This window comes from Gymnoscopelus microlampas (genome assembly GCF_963454915.1).
Source record: "Gymnoscopelus microlampas genome assembly, chromosome: 20".
Lineage (NCBI taxonomy): Eukaryota > Metazoa > Chordata > Actinopteri > Myctophiformes > Myctophidae > Gymnoscopelus > Gymnoscopelus microlampas.
The window spans coordinates 39,014,658-39,032,702 of record NC_139957.1 but is presented as its reverse complement, the minus strand read 5'-3'; the positions used below and the strand labels follow the sequence as shown (position 1 = coordinate 39,032,702).

General features: G+C 45.1%; 1 protein-coding gene across 6 annotated transcripts in view; it reads right to left on the bottom strand.

The window, feature by feature from the left end:
* The window catches only part of tiam2a (TIAM Rac1 associated GEF 2a), a 163,651-nt gene that overhangs the window by 65,405 nt on the left and 80,201 nt on the right, over nucleotides 1-18,045 (bottom strand). For 4 of the 6 annotated variants that reach the window (XM_084045663.1, XM_084045662.1, XM_084045665.1 and 1 more), the window contains exons 3-7: nucleotides 14,654-15,394; nucleotides 13,252-13,774; nucleotides 7,648-8,107; nucleotides 5,234-5,406; nucleotides 2,631-2,855 (exon numbers count right to left, since the gene is read on the bottom strand). In XM_084045663.1, coding sequence (XP_083901789.1) covers nucleotides 2,631-2,855; nucleotides 5,234-5,406; nucleotides 7,648-8,107; nucleotides 13,252-13,774; nucleotides 14,654-15,387 — 2,115 coding nt within the window. In that variant the 5' untranslated portion in view covers nucleotides 15,388-15,394. Of the gene's footprint in view, nucleotides 1-2,630; nucleotides 2,856-5,233; nucleotides 5,407-7,647; nucleotides 8,108-12,321; nucleotides 12,396-13,251; nucleotides 13,775-14,653; nucleotides 15,395-18,045 lie in introns of those variants that run through there. The other 2 variants (XM_084045666.1, XM_084045667.1) reach the window with 2 other exon arrangements.

Here is an 18,045-nt window from a genome sequence, read left to right as displayed (position 1 = left end):
TTTGTGGGTGAAATATATATTTTTCGTCTGTTACAAATGAGCATTTCTCATTAAAACGCCGTGTTGCAAGCCTTCAAAACAACCACCGAGTAAAGGGTTAACTAAAGTAGCCGAGACAAAAGGCTTGGGTTGGTGAAGTAACTTCATCGATTGGCTGTGAGAGGCTGTTTGCACGGCAGCTGTGCGTTCTGATTGGACTAAACAACGGATAATCGACTTTGATGCACAGCGTCGAATAGTGGTTTTGATATTCGAATATTCGACTATTTGACTATTCTGTGATTGTCCTAGTAAGTGTGTGTGTGTGTGTGTGTGTGTGTGTGTGTGTGTGTGTGTGTGTGTGTGTGTGTGTGTGTGTGTGTGTGTGTGTACATCTGTGTGTTTATATCATTGGCGTTTCAGAAATATCTATCCAATACATGGGTTATTTTTTTTACACATGTATTGCCAGCATGCTGTAAGCCTGTCTGTCAGACAGCCTGTTCATGGGTACAGATGGTAGATGGACACCCCAGCTTAACAGTGCTCTGCTCTGAGTGCTTCCATGTTGGAGCCATCTGGCTTCCATGTACAACTTATTTACTTCAATTCCAGAGCCATTAAGTGCGGCAGGGAAAACGGGCCTTTTCTCTTAACTGATGTCTCATTTCCCTGCTTTCAAACATCTGTAGAAAACCCCGATGCATAATACGTCTTGAAACTTTGCAACTTGATCATGTGTGTGTGTGTGTGTGTGTGTGTGTGTGTGTGTGTGTGTGTGTGTGTGTGTGTGTGTGTGTGTGTGTGTGTGTGTGTGTGTGTGTGTGTGTGTGTTGGGAAGGGGGGCAAAGACAGACTTCAAACAGAGGTCTGCTGGCACTGATTTGAAGAGACATGGGTGGGGGTGGTAGGGGGGTTGGGTACATCAAAGTAGTGCCCTCTTCTTTGATACGACAGCCTTTAAATCCTTCGATCAATCACCATGGGCCTCGTACAACCCAACCCCTCAGGGCCCTCTGACCCGATGGTACCCAGTCTGTCCTTTTCTTTCTACGGTGGAATTCTGGTGTGTTTGAAACACAGTCGGATGGTCGGTCTGGATGACAGACAAGACGTCAAAATCACTCAGGGCTACATTTTTGACGACGTCTGGATCAGTAATTATGCAGCCGATGTGTCCCGGGTTTTAACCACATTCAACCTGCCGTCGTCCCTATTCTGGCATTATAGGAGACATGAAAGAAGAAAAAAAAACTAAAATGGCACATTCGCGCTGCGAGGCGTTGTGAGCTTGTAGATCTGCGACTTTCGGCTAAGAGGTTTGGTGTAGAGGAAGAACAAAATCTCTCTCTCAGATAAGGGGTCCTTAGCCTGAAAAACGTTGAAGGTTAATCTACTGTACTGTATGCGGGTCGCATGCCTTAGTGTTGACAGTTACATCTCTGGGATTGTCCCTCGGGCTGTGAGAGGAAGAGGAGAAGGAGGAGGAGGAAGAGGATAATGCATGTTGAGAGACAGAGACATCCATTACCAGAGAACATCTGGAAGCTCACTCTGATGCTGTGGGAGGGAGCTAGCCTCCCCTGGGATCCCTCAAGGATGCGTTCGGAGACTGCTTGCATTTAGGACACGTCTCCCGCCACCCACAGCCACCAAAATATAATGACGCAAGCGCTCGTCAACCGCAGTCTCCAAATCATGCAAATATAAGTAGGGCAAGTCGTGCTGTTTGGCTAGATGGCACGATGTGGAATAATGGCGCGGGCATAGATGTTTAAGTATTTAGTCTGAGCTAAAATGCGACATGAAGCGGGTTTCACCAACTAGTCGACTAGTATAACCACTAGTCAACACTGTGGCAGTAGTTGAACTAGTCGAGAAAAAAAAAAACACATCATTTTAATTATTATAATTATTTCTTTTTATACATCAAGGCAGTATATCTACAGCAGATATGCAGCTGTGGGCCCTGAAACAATTGTTCTCTTTATACATCCATGGATAATTGTTGTCAAACAAATCATAGTTGTCAAATGATACCTTCAGTGTGGGACGCTCAAACAGCAGACATAACTCCTTAAATCACACACACGCACATACACCAAGGTTTGGTTATTATTCAACCCTTTACTGGTTGCATCCGAGATGTTTTTGATGACAATTGTCATTGTTAAGTGTTAAACTGTCGACTACTTTGTGTTAGTAGTCGACAACTATTAAAATGCAGTAGTCATGAATGCCCTAAAGCGAGTTTCTCTGCGCATGGCCATTGATCTGATCCGGTGGCACTCGTGTCATTAATGGAAGACCATGACTGTGTCTTGGTCGCAGAGTATTTAAGTTAGATTTTATTGATCCCTATGAGTACATTTACATTTACTCAAATAAAAAAATAGCAGAAGTAGTAGATCCACAATACAAGCTCAAAACGCGTCGCTTCGCGCAGCGTTTCGAGCTTGTATATCTGCTATTTTTGATAAAGAATATGGAGATACAAGGTTTCTGCCCAACAGCGACAAAATGTAAGGACCTTCTTGCTGTGAGGAAGCAGTGCGGACACTGTACATCTACTGATGAACTACTGTCATCTCTATCTGCATTTCAACCACCGTCTCCATCCTTGTGTCCTCTCCCTCTCTCTCTCTCCTCACCTGGTTGTCGATGGCCTTGCGGTTCTTGGGGTCGGAGACCACGGTGAGCTGCAGCTCGGCCATCTTCCTCATCTTGCTGTCCATGTCGATCTTCTGCAGCAGCCCGCGGACCTGGCTCCGCAGCAGACGCACCGTGTCCTCCTTGCCCTGGCGCTTGGCCAGCAGCGAGGCGCTGGCAGAGTGGATGGCCGTCACCCAGTTCTCCAGGTCCGTCTGGTTGCTGGCCTAGGAGGGAGGAGATGACTGGGGGTTAGATAATAGTAACACATCAACCTGTTTTCATTTCAACATCCTCCAGTTTGATATCGTCGTCGTCGGTTGTCCAAAAACTTTCCTTTTTTGTCAAAAGAATATTCTAATATAGTGAAAATAGTCAATCTACAAGCTCGCATCGCGACGTGTTGTGAGCTTGTGGATCGACTATTTTCACTGTTTTGTGTGATACTCTTGTATGGCGAAGTAAGGTTTAAATATGGAAATACAAGGTTTCTGCCCGACAACGACGATATGCGTTATGTCACGGAGAACCATTTGATACAATTACCGTGAAATCCTCAGTGTTTATTTAACTCAGTGAGTTACAGACCCGTTAAGGGTTCATTTGGACAACCTGTTGGTCCCCAGACTCAACGTTGAGTTAACACAGACTCAACGTTGAGTTAAGTACAGTACACACTTGAGAAAAATCCAATCCAGTGGATCTCAGGGTTCACATGCGAAACGGGCGTGGCTCCAATGAGGATCTCAGACGTCATGTGACATCATCAGTCATCTACTGTATGACGTATCTATGATGTATGACTCCAAATTTGGGCAAGGTTTCAGCACGATCACAGCCCCCCATTGACTTTTGAAAAGTATAAAACAATTAGTTGAGAGGTACATCTAAAAACAGGAGCAGGTGCCTGTCCTCTGCTTGCCTTCTTGGCCGTGGGTGCTCAGCTGACAAGACGACTGAAGTGGAAAAACATTTCCACAGAAGAAAGCGACACTCCAAAATAAAAAGTTGCAAGACTCTCAGTTTCTCGTTTTCTTTTAATCGGTCGCGTTTCGGCGAGTGGCCTTCATCAGTGAGTTTAAGTACTTCTATGGCCTAATGGCATTGTTGTTGCTATGGAAATTTGGCACCGATCTAGTCCAGCGGTTTGCAATTAGCTCCGGACACACAGACAAACCAAGCCCTCTTACAGAAAGCTACACTAATGCAGAGCCACGGCGTAAAAAGCAGAGATGTTTGAAGGGAGTATCATGACATCGTTCTACCATGGGTCAGAGTTCACCGTTTGCTGAATCAATATCAGTGAACTTGATGAACAGCACAGAATGTGAGAACGCACTTTTTTTTCATTTCCCCCCTCTTCAACTGTGAGATGATTATCCTTCTCCATCTGTCTTTATTAAGTGGTTCTGGTGCTGTGAGCAGATTCACACTGACTCATGGTAGGCCCGGGGCTGGAAGTGGAACCCGAGGCGAGTGTTCATTTCATTGCACTGATCTTCTCTCTGCCAGCCTGCCTGCCTCTGGGGGTCGCGTCGCTCCACTGCCACGTTTCATTAGATCTATAGTAGCTCCGAAACACCACAGCTGGGACTTCATAAAGCACTCAAAGCAGTTTGCCACGATCAGCTGAGCTGGCAAGACTCCTGACAAGTCTTGACGTCAGCAGTGAATTAGGTCAGTAAGGCTTATGTTCAGACTGGCATGCCCCAAATCACATTTTTGTTACCAAACAAAATTGAGTCATCAAGCAGTGAAAGATGATTTTGTGGTCCTCTTACTTGTTGAAAATAGAAAAATTTAAAAAGGAAATAGTGGGTCCTTCCAATCCTGAGATTGCGCAAAAAGCAAGATGAGTTTCACCTGCTGATCAAGGAGCTGTGGGATTATCCAGATTGTTTCAAGGTATATAAGAGTTTAATCTTGAATGACGAACAAAGTTTTCGGAGGCAGTGAGTAAATGGGATTGACACAAAGTGTAACTGAGAGTGTACAAATGAACATTTGGTTCTCAGAGTTAAATTTACACTGAGGATTGTACAGTGTAGGCATCTCAGATATATAATAAAAAAAATCAAACCAAATACAAGGCCTAATGGATATCAAACTGGGGTTCCTTGAAATTCTAAATGTTTGAGTAACACACACACACACACACACACACACACACACACACACACACACACACCAAACATTCAACACAAACACTCAGACTCTGACGGGTGTTGACAGAGACACTTTGCTTTGTGGAAGGTGATGTGAGAGGACTACTAACCATTGAGTGTCCCGAGTAGACCTCTAGACCTACTGCACATATTAACAGATCTGCTACCTTTAAACGCATTTTCAATCTGAGGCTTTTTTTGTATACCATTTAAATAGTTTTAAATAGTTCAAAAAGCTCATACATAGCTCTGTACATAGAACGACGCAATGTGACATAGCTCTGTTTACACAATGTACCCCGTCCAACTGTATAAACTGTCCCCATTTTCAACTGCTTTTATTATATTTTGACACTTGCTTCGGCAATTTAAACATAATGTTTTCTCATGCCAATAAAGCTCCTTTGAATTGAATTGAATTGAGCGACGCCTTTTTCTACCTGGAAGAGGTAGACGTCCCCGTAGGTGTTGCTGAGGCAGAACACGTTCTCCTTCTTGGGGTGTTCGGGGACGGCCTGGACCACGCTGTCCTCGGCCAGCAGGGCGTAGCGAGGAGACAGCTCCTGCTCCGCAGAGCCTTTTCCATACGTCTCGTAGAACAGCAACGTGGAACCTGGACAGAGCGAGAGGAGGAGATACACCACGTCAGTGACGGACATCAATTTACAATTTAGGCCAGAAATCTTCAATGTTTATCAGGCCAGGGACACCTTAGCTGAGAGAGAGATGAAATAGGGACCCCCCACTATATATTGTATAAAATTGTGTTGCAGATTAAACCTTTTCATAGATTTCATAGATCAGCACTATCATCAGTGTTTGTTTGATTCATGTGTATTTTCAGACATTTAACCACTTGAACCGTCAATACTTGGTCAACCTGACCTTTCACTCTGTACTTGGTCTGCTCTTTTTTCCCCTCTATACCAAACCTCTTTGCCGAAAATAGCAGTTCTACAGGCTCACAACCAGCTATAGTTCTCCTCAGAATAGGTGTTTAAAAAAATGTATCCTATCACGCAAAGATTTGGCAATGGTGGCCCCCCTGTAGTAACTCTGAGGACCCCCTATTGAAGACCCCTGATTTAGGGCATTTAGCAGACGGTCTTACCCAGAGCGAATTACAATAAGCAAGGTAAACACATACTTCAAATGCATAGAGACTCAGTAAACTAGGATCACAGGTAAACCAAGAACTACTAGCATCAGTCTAAACAAAATGCTATCAAAATAATAATCTGTACATTGAAACTATAGGATACCAGGTAATCAAAAATCTAAATAACTATGCCATCTAAATTAAATTTTAACATTTGCATAAGACTGCATGGTCATCAAAACTAGGTCAAGCGCTACAACATATTGAGAGAGAGAGAGAGCGAGCGAGAGAGAGAGAGTGTACAGCAAGAGAGCAAGAGGACAAACAAACAAAAGGAGGGGATGAGATTTTCGTTCAACACTAAATACAATCTTCACTGGAAATAGGCAAACTAAAAGCTTGACGCATTATGAGATTGTAGATAGGCTATTTTTGTCAAATATTTTTGACCCACAATTAGGTACGCTAGCGTTCCAAAGTGGTTTTGAGGCCTTCCTGAACAATGTGAAACGTGGGAAGAATGTTAGCAATGATGTTCAGCAGGTCTGAGACGTCAGCGGGATCAACAGAGAGGCCTTGAAGCAAAACCAAACCTCTGCATGAATCTTTGATAAGATAAGTTAGTGCTGCGGGTCAGTGAATACTTCATAACAGATTATGCACGCTTATTGTCAAACACGGGAAATGGGCCCTTCATGTGCGTGCATGCAAACATGCACACTTGTTTTTTGGGGTCTTGGAAGTTTAAACTTTATCTCTGTAAATGCAACAAAAGGACTCCCTGTGTGTGTTTAACCACATGAACCCTAGGGACATCAGGTTGAGAGTGGTTGAAAATCGTGACACATCGGCTGCATAATTGGCTCAGGGTAGAGGACAGAGTACAGCGACTTGCAATGGGCCTGGTTTTCAAGACACTCAAGGGACCAGTGCCCATACCTACAGTACCTGTCTGACTACCTCAAAGGAGTGAGTACACACCAGAGGGAGCTCCACTGATCTCATTCCCCCCAGATTCGACACAAACATGGGGATGAATTCATTATGCCACCAAAATGTGGAATTCCCTACCAACAGACATCAAAAAGTGCGACTCCCTACCCTCCATCAGAAACGACATAAAAGAGCACCTGTCTGCAATTTGCAACTTCCAGCTTGCCAAAAGAAATGACCCCCCACAGTTTTTCTGTAAATATACTTTAATGCTCCTAGTATTGATGATTTCTTGTATGTCTTTATATGTCTTGATGAATTGAATACACAGGACCACAATGGAAACAAGCCCTCAAGGCTTTTTGTGTTATCCTTTTAACATTATTGTATTGTACCTCTGTACTTTTTGCAAAATGTTAATAAAGTATTCAAGTCAAATAATGGCCAATAGATCTGTTTGGCTCTACAGCATTGGTTCTCAAAGTGGGGTCCGGGGACCCCCAGCAAAATTTGTTAATAAAGCGTCACAATCATTTTAACCCCTTTATCCATATTTTATATTTTGGCTATTCAAAAATAGCAGATATACAAGCTCATAGCGCGGCACTAGAGCTTGTAGATCTGTTATTTTTGAAAAATCTTGAAAATGTGTGCAAATCTTTAAATCTTTTTGTTATAAAAGGTGAACATTTTTAACACAAATCTTTGCTTCTGGGGGTCCCTGGCACAACATATTTTCAGGTGGGGGTCCGCGGCCACATACATATCAATTTGGGGGTCCTTGACATGAAAAAGTTTGAGAACCACTGGTCTACAGCCTACCTTTCAGAGTCACCCAGTACTGCTTCCACCTGCGTCGGGTGACCAGCTCCAGCTTGCGGTCCTTGTGCAGTGTGAGCAGTGGCTTGAAGGACAGCCACCCCGCCCGCCTCACCACGCCCTGCTCCTTCTCAAACAGAAGGTCCAGCTGCTCCAGGGAGCCCTCCGCAGACTCGCTGCTGCTGTCTCCCTCCTCGGTGCCCGTGGACGGGTCTCTCCTCTCGCCCGCTCCTCCTCCCCGGCCGGTGCCGGTCTCCAGCTCCCTCATGAAGTTCTCGTAGATGTTCTGCCGGAGGGCGTCGCTGGTGGCGGCATGGTGGAGGGCCCCCGACGACTGGGCCCTGGAGGCCCCCGGGAACCAGAGCAGGCTGGAGGAGACCTGGGAGGGGGAGCTGGTGTCCGTGGTCAGGCCGTCGATCCCGCTGTCGAAGGCCTCGCTGGGGTCCTTGTACCTGGGCTCCTGCTGGGAGGAGAGACGAGGAAAGGAAATGAGTAAAAAGAAAAGCCTAATGCTACTATGTTCACACAAGCAGTGACAAAGCAACAGGTTACAAGCCAGTCAGTTTACATTTAGACAAGACTACAACAGACTCAGACCTACATACAAACATACAGACATACAAAACGGTGTACACACAGAAAACCATACGCATAAGACAGAAAACAAAAACAGTAAAACAAAAAGTAAAAGGCAAAAATCCCCCCACTCCCCTGCAGCCCCTCACCACGGACTGGCGATGTCAAAAACCTCAACCCACACCACCGGACACAAGTCATATGCCCAATGCTATGGGTCGGGGCAGCGCCACTCCACGGCAGAACCGACAGAAGCCACAGGGCACCCGCCACCCCAATCCTCCCACATCCGAACATTGAGACAATCCATTTTCAAAAGGAAGCCAGCAACATTAACAAACTGACACGCCACACTTTTGCAGATAAAAAAAAAGCAACAAAAAAAAGCGTTCCAATGAAAGTGAAGTGTCAATCATAATGTCATATCATTTCCACTCTCTTTCTCTTTCCACCCAATTCCATTCCTGCTTTGTAATGGGGGGAAACTCATTCTTGCCATCAGCCAGTTCCCTGTTCTTTATAACACATGCCTTTGTATTTTCCTAAATATTTTCTCACTCGTCGCTACCACACATGGACGCATACTTGTATGGAGCAACACTTCAATGGCGACTCAGCGAGAGCATGGCTGACCACACTTGGCCGCTTTGTACCTTTTGCCGCTGCCAGCGTCAACGCATAAGAGTTGGATTATGGAAGGACGGAGTGACCGGGTCACTATCCCCTCCACACAATGCTACCAAGACACTGTGAAATTCACCAAGAAACCATGGAAGTAAATCTAGTTAAACCTTTAAAACCTTCTTCAAAGCACGGCGATCTCAACCTCTAAACTCTAACCTCTAAAACCTTTTCCTCGGCTGAGGAAGCAGGACGCATTTCCCCATCGCGTCACCTTGACGGTTGGCTCAGACAACGTTGTCTTAATCCGAGGTCTGCCGTGGCATTCTCATTCCCCCAGAGGACCCCGTGATGGAATTGTGCCCTTTCATCCTGCACTCGATAAAGTTCGCAGCATCGATTCTACCCCCCCGCCCAGGCGAGCGGAGATGTCTCCGTCTCTGTCGCCATGCTGGAGATCCAACACGCTCGTCTTTGTTTGTTCTCGTGTCTCGGTCTATGTTCCACCGCATTTTCACACCGTGCTCATCCTTTGTTTAACAATATTCCACTTAGTTCTTCTTCCTGGCATTGTGCAAGCACTTCTCGTGACCTAATTCAAGAGCCCAGGGCTAGAAAAATTGCATACGTGTACATTCTTTGTTTACGTATAAGTGAGTATGAATCATGAGGGCTCTCGGCTCTACTAAAAGGAAGGGGAAAAAAACATTATTGCTTCTCATATTTAATTGCGTGGAAGCAAATACAAAAACAGACTTTTCAGGGTCAAGCCATCGTCTGAGTATTTAATCAACGAAGAGAAGGAATGAATGAATGAATGTTTTGGAGGGTTAAGTCAGGGCTGGCATTTCTCTTCAGCCTCCATAATTCATCCAACGCTCGTTCCACCTTTCAGCCACAGGTCTTTTCTCCACCAGCTGCTTCTCGTTAGCAGCAGGCTCTCTCTCGGCCTTTGGCTCCGGGGTCGTAGGGTGACCTTTAAACCCACATAGACAGAGCCCTGGAGTCCAGGTGGAGTGGAACCAGAACAGGGAAGGAAGAGCGGCTGTTTTTTGGTCGACGCGTTGAAAGGAGGCAGTGTGATCTAGTAGACCTAGGAGATATACCGGCCACATGGGTTAGTTAGTGGCCCCCGGCAGGGCTGACTGAGGAAACCCAGACTCCAAACCCCCAGTTCAGAGACTTCAGAGACGGGAAGAAAACCCCAAGGTCTTGTTGTTAAGGGCCATGAATCTGTCCCCAGGAAAACCCCACGGGAAAGAATCCAGCAACCTCACTCACTGACACCCAATTCAATTATGCTGAGCTCCGCTCTGCTGGGATGTGTCACTGACAACCCAAAGTGTCCACAGCTTGTGAAGGAGAACATGTATATTGTCGCGCAAACCTCCTATCTTTTTTAATTTTATTTTAATACATCAGTGCTATTGAACACCCTTTTACATGTGTGTGGGCGTGGGGTTTACAAATATTGGACCAATTAAAAGTATTTAAAAAGCGCTTCTGACGAAACCTCCTAACTCCATTGGATCCTCAAACTGTCAGCCAAACCATTTAAGTCCAACTTCGTCATCATTAATCAATGATGGACATAACAATTATCTCCACATTCTCTGGTCAAAAAAATCCTAACTCCACTTGAGCTGGATTTGGGTAAAGTGATTATAATATAAGCACACATGCAAGTATCTGACAATGTATAAAGTCACCAAACCAACTTTGATGATTAAATTAGTTTACTGAGACTTGAGGTTGGCTATAAATGTGATTCTAGTGGGGGACAAAAATCTTAATTCTTTAAGTTTCTCTGTGACTTCTAAAAAGACTACTTTATCTGTGTGTGGATCCAAACCTAATCCCAAAATGAGTTAAGCACAAACACAAGCCCACAGATTAACAGTGTTATCCAGTGAACAGTGGGGGCTCAGAAGAGGACAATGCTAATTTACACTGAAAGCCGAGTCCCCAAAGAGCGCTGAGGTCAAATTGAATACACTCCTATGTCAAATGCTGGCTTTAACTGCTCCCGACTTCTCCACAAACAAGCATACTAGAAGAAGCTATGGTCAGCTAATAGGTAGATCACGTTTCTGCCATGTTCCTCTCACAATACAATTGGTGGTTAAATTAATTATGAGATGCCCTCCCCCAAGTATCGGGGGCATCGTTTAGGGACAAGAGAAGCTGTTGTTGTTGTTTGCAGACATAAACGCACCCATCCCTATTAGCAGATTGCCTCTCTGAGGGTGTGAGCAAAGCAAACAGCCAAAAACACCCATGAGTCATTCATTAACAGCAGAGAAGGAGCGTGCACGTGGGGGGGGGGGGGGGGGGGGGGCGGGGGGGGGTGCATGCGTGTTAAATCTTCTGCCGGGACTTGGCTCCACTCTACCAGAGCTTTGTAAAGGCTTACGGCAATTCTCTCGGCACGGCCATAACAATGTTCTTAAAAGTTTTAGAAAGGCGAAGCTAAAACAAATTAGTGCAGAAAGGCTTGATTTCAAGCCCCAAACACAAGGGTTGTTTGGGGGCTTTGACTTGTAGCCCAGATCAAACAAACCTCTTATGCCAAATTAAAGCTATTAAGAGGAGCATCTCTGTAGTAAAAAACATTTACACGCTGTACTGTATGCTGCTGTAGGTATTTAAAAGAAAATACAAGCAAGACAGGTTACTGTTTTATATTCCAAACAGTCCTATGTCATCAGCTGTAGCATGACATCATTTATTAAAAGGAGAAGTCCTGCTCTCTCAACTGTCTTTCTCTGTATCATACAAATCCACTCCTCTCAGCCACTCCTTCTTAATGATGTGCAATATGTGCAATACGTGGGATAGCGGATTGCTGCCCAATACAGTCATATCTATCACAGGGTTTAGGCGAGGTCCACCAGAAATAACTGATGTTACACAATAAAAACTTTCATCCTATAACCCTGATCAAAAATTGCAAATGGACTCAAGCAACTACAGTATGAGTAAAAGCAAACTCAAGGCGCACCATACTGTGTTAACAGCTGTGATATTCAACATAATGCATGGAATAAAGCTAAATAAAATCTCATGACTGAAAGTTTAATGATGATGTTTAGGTACTATCATTCTAAACCTATGTTGCTGCTGTTACACATTACAGTCAGCCAGTTGAAGAAATCTCATCAACATTTCTGAGACCGATCTTGTCTATGGAAGATGCTTCTCAACATGTATTCTATTGTTAGTTTGATCACTTCAAACACCCTTTAATCTTAAAATAACTAATAACCAATGCAACGCAACGTGCCGTGAGCTTGTAGATATGCTATTTTCGGCGCACAACATGCTTTCACAGAAGACATGCTGGCTTCTATGGAATCCAAATGACTGAAATAAGTCATGGCAACTGAGAACTTTAATCCATGCATGTCAAAAAATGAATTAATCTACCGGCTAAGAAGCATCATTGACATGCTATAATAATAATAATGTCACAACGTGTACCCAGTGGCCGTCGAGCAGCTCCTCAACGGACCGTCCACGTCTCACACCTCTCATCTCTGCTCTCTCTTCAAAGACACGACAAGACACCTTGTTCTGCCACTAACATTTCACTTCTCAGCACGTCACCCCACTGTGTTGTTGTGACATCAGACAATTTGGTTGTTGTTGTTGCTACTAAGGCCCTGGGGGGGAAGGGACTGGAAGGCAGTCACTTCTTTTCTTTTTTTTTTTGTTTTGTGTATGCCAGGCCTGATGCCAGCCCAGGCCAACCGCTGTGGCTCATGCTCCATGGATGGCTGGCATCCATGTTATTCTTCCTCTCTAACAAGCTGACAGTTTCCTGCTCCAAGGCAGGTAGAAAATACAGGGAAACAAGATGCATACCAATTCTGACACGGAGCAGGTGACAACAAAACAACAACACACACACACACACACACATACACATACACATACACACAGTGCACTTTTGCTATGATAAATGTACTTATTCTTACACTTATTGTGTGTTACTGTTCTATTATACGTAGGGTTGGGATCCTTTAGGATTTTAACGATTCAGAAACGGTTCCCTTTAACGATTTCTATTAAAAAATATATATATTAAATCTTGGCCTTTTTGATAAACACAAATTCAATCATACCTCAAAGGGACCCTCATAAGTAACGATTTGTTAACTCTCAAGAGATATGGTGGTCCTTGAGTGGTTCTCAAATAGGGCCTGGGGACCCCAAGGGGTCCTTCAGGTGGTTCCAGGGGGTCCCCAGCTAAATGACTGATGGTTATTTGGATACTCTCATGGCCTAATGCTGGGGCAGATTGGGGGTCCTTAAAACTAAAAAGCTTGGGAACCCTTGGTCAAGACTGTTCTAGAGGAATCTAACTGCAGGTACCAAATCATCATCATCATCATGATCATCAAAACTCACCTGTGACTTCCTCCTCCTGCGGCTGAGGCTCCCCGTCCAGTCGCTGAAACGTCGAATGCGGTTCTTGATGGAGTCCTTCTTGTGGAAGTTGAACTCCGGGCAGGGCTGCCCGTGGTACCGGTGGTACTGGTCGGGCTCCGGCTCCAGGGAGCGGTCCAGGTCCTCGGTCAGCGTGTGGGCCTTGGGCCTGCGGCAGGGCAGGGTGTAGGAGGAGTACGGCTGGTGGTGAGGAGACCCTTCCTCCAGCGGCGAGTCCAGTACGTTGGCCAGGGAGGCGCGGTGGTGGTGCTGCCTCTGGTGGAGGCCCTGAGGAGGAGGAGGAGGCTCCTGGAACTGGGAGGACAGGTCCCTGGCTGTTGTGGGGAAGGTGGCGGCCATGCTGGGGTCCCTGTACAGGTCCGTGATGGACATGGGGGGAGACTCCAGCTGGTGGTGGTGGACGGGGGTGTGGTGATGATGATCCAACGTCCTGGGCTGGTCCTGGTCACAGAGCTCTGCGCCGGGACCCCATGGAGAGTCGTACCTAAAGGGGGTGAACATTTAAGATGTCAATTAATTGTCGTATAAATAATAAAAGATCAAGGATTTAATTTAGTTTTTCTGGCATTGAACACATGAACACACACATTTCTGTTTGGCTTTTAGGTAGTGGTGCTCCTATCAATCGACCGACAATAAATAGGCACATTTTCCAAATGAACCGCAACAGCTTTTCTGTCAGCTTTGGACATGCCCAGACATGCCACCCCCCCCCCACACTCTCACACATCGGGACTCTATTTCCCAGGTGTTTCGCCCAGGTGGGTGTGGTTTTGAGGTTGGGTCAAGGCAGTGTTTCCCAAACAGTTTTTTTATGGGTCGTGCCATCCCTTTTTTTTACATCTTATTTTAAAAATATATATAAATATTTCAAAATATTTTCATTTTTTTTTCTTCACAATTATTCATTAAAAAAAATCTAAATTCCATAAAAAATGCATTAAAAAAACGACTTTATAAGTAGTGATAATAGCAGATCTACAAGCTCACAACGCGTCGCAAGCTTGTAGATCGGCTATTTTCACTTGTCCCGGGCAGACGAAGTTCTCTTTTGGGTCACGACAAAAAAAGTGAAGGCATATTTTCTGTGAGGTTAGGGTTAGGTTTAGGCATGTAACCACGTGTTTTTTCTTAAAAATGAATGCCCTACTTGACCATACTTCAGTGTCACACAATAGCATCAAGAAGAGCAGATCCACAAGCTCGAAACGCACCTCGAGCTTGTCGATCGGCAATTTTCGTATTTGGATCCTGAAAAGGAACAGTTTTGGACGTATGAGGTTTCCACGCAACAACAAAATAATAGCGACCAGGTGAGATGATGTAATAATAGTGACAATAGTGACAGAAAGTATAGTCGTACCAGGATCCCTCGGAGCTCAGCGAGCTGCCCTTGCTGGTCCTGGCGGTGGAGGAGGTGGACGCCGGCGGCGGACCTCCTCCCCGGTGCGCCCCCTCCCCCGGCCTCCTGCCGCCGCCGCCGCCTCCGGAGTCCGACAGGCTGGGGGTGGAGGCGGACTCCAGGTTGGGGGAGAACTTCAGCAGCTGCACGGGACCCGTGGCCTCGTCCAGGAGCAGGGAGCTGCCCGAGGTGTTGGTGAACTCCACCCGCAGGCTGCCGTCCTTCTTGATCACCACCCGCGGGCTGCTCTGCTCCTCTAGTCCGCCACCGCCGCCCCGCCCGCCGCCGTCACCGTGTCCGTTGGCGGCGGCGTGGCCGTTGGGCGAGTCGGCCCCGTACGGATTCTCATCGTAGTCGTCGTCCGACGCAAGCCTCCTCGGCACGCAGCGGCCGGGGGACTCGCGCCAGCGACACTGGCCGGGACTGGCCCTGGCCGCCCCCTTTGTCACGTAGTCGTAGTGGCGGGCGGAGTAAGGCTGGCGGCCTTTAGACGGCGACAGGCAGCCGCGTCCGACGGATCTGCTCTTGAAGCCCGACGACGCCCCGGGAGTGCTTTTCCACCACGTGTGAGGGGACAGGACATCGTCTTTGGTGGCGGAGCGGAACTTCAGCGAGTACGGCTTTTGTTTCCCGGGGAAAATAAAGCTGGTGCCCTTCGGGCCCTGGATGCTGTACTGACTCTCGGAGTTTCCCATTTTCTACCTGGAAAACACAGAAATATAATGCGTTTATGTTTTTGCAAAAAAATACATTCGACTCCAGAGATTGTGAGCTCATTTCTGCTGCATGTATTCTGCATGTAACAAAAATGACAGCATGACAAAATCACAAATTTACAATACATTGAATGTTCAATACATTCAAGCACTGTTATTGCTGCGTTATTGACTGTGTCCATCATATTTGTAGTACAACTACAGTAGTCTTAGTCACTCACACATGGCCACATAAGTGACAGTTTGAATGACACCGATTCTACATAAATCATTATTGCACTGTACAATATCATACATAAAACATTATATAGAGATAGATGACTATCCTGACTGTATTGTAAAATGCTGACAGGCAGCTACGGTAGCTCCGTTCCCAGCTCCATGCCTGTGCCATAACATTGAGTTATGACACATAATTCAAACCCACAGGCTGGTACTGAACATGTGCATTACAGATTACGCTACACTTGTGAATGACTAAACCACGGAAGCCATATATACTCTTGTTGTACGAAATGAGGGGAAATAGCCGATCTACAAGCTCTCAACACGGCACACTGGCACGTTGTGAGCTTGTAGATCTGCTATTTTTTGAATATTTTAGCCTACAGTATAAAGAAATTAATAGGGACACAATAGGGTTTGAACGTGGTTAAACTGAGGTGTTTATCTTTTTTTTTCATAATTCCTGGTGCTTTGTTTTTTTTTTTTTTTTTTTTTTAAACGTTTTGTTTATTCATTTTTGTTATTTTACATACTCATAGGTAGTACAGACACTTATTGAAGTAATTAAGCAAATAAACAGAGTATCTCCAAACAGTGAGAGTAAGATATAAACAACATTCAAACAAAACAAAACAAAAAACAGACAACACTCACAAAGAAAAAAGAAAAAAAAACAGACAACAAAACAAATACACAACGTAAAATCTCCAAAAACATGTATGTATATAGAAAACAGTCCATGATCTATAAACACTACATCGAGTTAGGCACAGGTCATTGAAAGCAATTGTACATGTCAGTGAGGTGATAAGCAGGCACACACCAAGGGTTCATCATATATCAGATTGGACACTTCCATATATGCAGGTTACAGACTCATTCAGGTTCCGTTGGGGGATCGAGTGCAAGATTATCATCCTGGTGCTTTGTAATTTTATTTGTATTTTTCTGTTTCTGTTTTACTTATTTTTATTTTCTATAATCTGCGCCAGTCTGGCACGACCAGGATTGTTTTTGCCCCTGTCAGTGTGTCTGTGAGTCTTATCTGTCTGTGAGCAGTCGTTATGTACACTGAGTCTTAATGCTCTGTGGTTTAATGTATAATTAATATTTTATGTAAAGCACTTTGACTTGTCTTGTTTGAAATGTGCAATTCAAATAAAACTCGCCTTGCCTAATCTGGGTTGACTACAACAGTGGGAGACACTGCTGTCAGTGCTGCTGTATAGAGTTATAATAATGTCATCCAAATGTGTAAAGGAGACCACACTCACAGACCGTCTCTAACTGCATCGTGCATTAGGCTTTAATGTTGGATAATTCGTTCTACCATACTGTCCATCCCTCTGTTCTTTATGGAGAGTCAAGTGTGACAAAGGCGCTTCAAGCTGCCCATATGGCTGTTATGTATGACAGGACAGTGTATAAAATCCCTTCCAGACCACTGTTAACGCTCTTAAATTACAGATGGAGAGCCGTGACCAGACACATTTTTCATAACAGGTTACGGCTCAGCGTATCGTCACCAGTGTTGCCATGTCCGCTTATTGCAAGCGGCTTTGGGCTTGTGTTTTTTCTGTGAAGTCGCGTGTTAATATTGGTAGTTGCAGGGTTGCGTTTTTTGGGGCTTGTTTCTAAAAGTGTAGTTGCTTATTTGGGCTTGCTTCCTAAATGTTGTGAAACGTTTTCATGTCACCCCCCCAATTAATATGTATTTGTCTGTGTACCCCCATCTGAAACTATCTTCAGGGAGGGACCCCCCATACAATGTTTAAAAAAAATACTCCAAAAAATCTCAAGATTATGTTGAAAATAGCAGATCTACAAGCTCACAACACATCGCAACGCGCTGTGAGCTTATAGATCGGCTAGTTTCAAATAACCAATGTATATAGGTTTAGAGTGGTTACTAATGTCGCTTCTTTTGGCCTTGTTTTCCTAGACCTGGTTACTTATTTCTCTCGCTAAACCTGGCAACACTGGGGGCGCCCGCTGTTCTAGCGGGCCAGGCGGATACCACATTATAGGCTCTGATGTAGCCTGCAGTGCTTTGTCGTGTCACTCCCCGTCTCTCTCTCTCTCCCCCCGTTTCCTGTCTATATCCACTGTGTACTGTCAATAAAGGCAGAAAAGCCCCAAAATATCTCAAAACAAAAGCCTGGCAACACTGATCACACAGAAATCTGGTTGGTTGGGCGGCTGGGCCTGGCGTCACAGACCGTACCACAGCTTCTGTCCCGCACCGTGTGATTACATCACAACACCACAAACAAACACAACCCTAAAAACACACATTTCAACGTCTTCAAGTCTAGTCTCCAGTAGCAGCATTCCAAGTATCTCAACAACATTTGGAAGTAGAGGTGCAACAAGTTTTGTTGATTATTTAAAAAAAAACATTCGATTTTAGGG